Source organism: Schistosoma mansoni, chromosome 1 (genome assembly GCF_000237925.1).
Source record: "Schistosoma mansoni strain Puerto Rico chromosome 1, complete genome".
In the NCBI taxonomy this organism is placed as follows: Eukaryota; Metazoa; Platyhelminthes; class Trematoda; order Strigeidida; family Schistosomatidae; genus Schistosoma; species Schistosoma mansoni.
This window is the reverse complement of record NC_031495.1, coordinates 45302594-45304739: the sequence shown is the minus strand read 5'-3', so window position 1 is coordinate 45304739 and position 2146 is coordinate 45302594. Positions and strand designations below refer to the sequence as shown.

Below are 2146 nucleotides of genomic sequence, written 5' to 3'. Positions count from 1 at the left end.
ACTTAATAAAAATCCAAAATACGATTGATTGTATGTGATTAGCATTTACAGGTAGATAATTTAATATTGATGAATACTCTATAAACGAGTTAATGGATCTAACCTCAGTTCCGAATTCATTAGTATCAAATGCAACGGGTTCCTATTAGATCAGGAAATTTACCTCAGGAAAAAAAAAGTCCTGTTAGTGGCCAACAGGTTAACTATTGTACGAGATCAAGTTTGTATGGTATTTACTTGTGGCACTGTTGTGATCAAACAGTATCTGCAACATTCAAATTCCAGAATAAAATGACATTACTAGGTGAAGCATTCTAGGATAGTTTGTAATAAAAATCACACTTCTGTCACTGTTGACATATTTACAGTACACTACGCTGGTTTCAAGACATAAATACATTAGCACTGTATTCAGCTGTGTTGTTTGGTACACAAAATTGTTAATTCGCTTTATTAGTTGTGAATATTTATTCCAAGCAACTCTAGTTCATCCAAGTAGTTGGGGTAAGTGATCTGAACAGCCAGGTTGTATGAATTAAAACCTATTCAGGTGTATTACTGTTAGCTACTGTGGTCTAACTGGTTAATAAGTACTCCCAGCTGTGGCGACTCTATTTCTTCTGGATTCCGTTGTACTTGACTGTCATGTTTATGAGCACAGAGTAATGATCATATGACCTAAAGCCTACATTTCCATCCGAATATATTTACGACTATTAACAGATGACCAATGTACCATGGATGATTCGGTCAATCGCATCTTTAGTATAAAATTACAGCTTTTCTGATCTTCGTTGCTGGCTAACCTTTAACAGATTAGTGTGCAGACCCCGATGAAACAGCTAGAAGTATAAAGGCAATGATCTCATCGCAAAATGCAAATATCTTATGCTGAGATGCCAAAATGACAAGGATACTTTTTTTCGAAACAAAACTCCATTTTGAAAACGATATGACTAGCTCCAGTATGCACAATGACTACAGCTTCAATTTTATAGAATCGCCAACTACTTACGGATAATTAAATGGCGTAGAAAAATGCAGATCAAGCACAACATTACCATTGAAGTGACTCATACAAGGTTATTAATAGTTCCATATGCAAACAGTTTATTCACTGTCCGAATGTATAGTGTAAATGTCCTTTGATTTGAGGTATTAAATCCAGATGCATGTACACATATACACAATCTACCTGTCCTCAATTTTTATGGTCAATGTAGTCTATGGGTCAAGGTTATAACATGTGAATTCGTCACCTCTATTGGATGCTAACTTACAACTGAGCGTAATATGACAAGCTCAACTGACCAATCAGAATGAGAGTAGGCACATATAATGTTTATAGCATGAATTTCACGCTGACATTGTTCATGGCGAGACAAGCATTGACATATCTTTACTGATCATAGGGTTGCTTAGTCGGATACATTTCAATTAAATCTGTTACGGAATTATTCCTGATATCTTCGACACATGTAGTGTCCATGTGAAATTCTTCTCGGATTAAGTAATGTCTATATCATGTGCTGGATGCGGTGGTCCTATAGTAGAGAAAACTCTGTTAAATGCAATCGATCGGTTTTGGCATACTTCCTGTTTGAATTGTTCTTGTTGTGGTCTACGGCTTGATGAATTAGGACCTTCCGTTTTCGTTCGCTCAAATATGCTGTTATGTCGACAAGATTACCTCAAGTAAGTTTATCATCCCTATTAGTTTATTTATCATCTATGTTATTAAGACTAACTTCACTATTTTATCTATCCATCGTTATTTGTTGTGCCCCGTTTTGTTGAAGTATGCTATGGTAACTAAGTTTTACACCTTAATTTGTAACAAATCTTGAACCATCTGGTTTAGCTCCAGATTTTATTTAGTGATGTCATAGAGATCAGTCAATTTTTCATTCAGCCTTTGAGTAATATTAATATTGTAAATTTGACGGAGCATTGACCATGGGAAACGCGTTTTACTTTCAGCCCGATTCGAACCCCTCTGTACTTCAGTTTGATCAAACGAGTAGCATTATTAGCTTCCACATGTACACTGGCCAAGAGTCAAGAATACGGATGTTGGTTGGTGGGTTACTAATGGTAACTAGTAATTTGGTCTCAATCAAGCAAATATATTCCTCCTGTAGGTTTA

General features: G+C 35.8%; 1 protein-coding gene across 1 annotated transcript in view; it reads left to right on the top strand.

Moving 5' to 3' along the window:
* The first annotated feature begins 1363 nt into the window (after window positions 1-1363).
* Smp_006810 (putative lim-only) overlaps window positions 1364-2146 on the top strand; it is an 8681-nt gene continuing 7898 nt past the window's right edge. Inside the window, exon 1 of the mRNA XM_018794573.1 lies at window positions 1364-1695. Coding sequence (XP_018648973.1) covers window positions 1514-1695 — 182 coding nt within the window. The 5' untranslated portion in view covers window positions 1364-1513. The remainder of the gene's footprint in view (window positions 1696-2146) is intronic.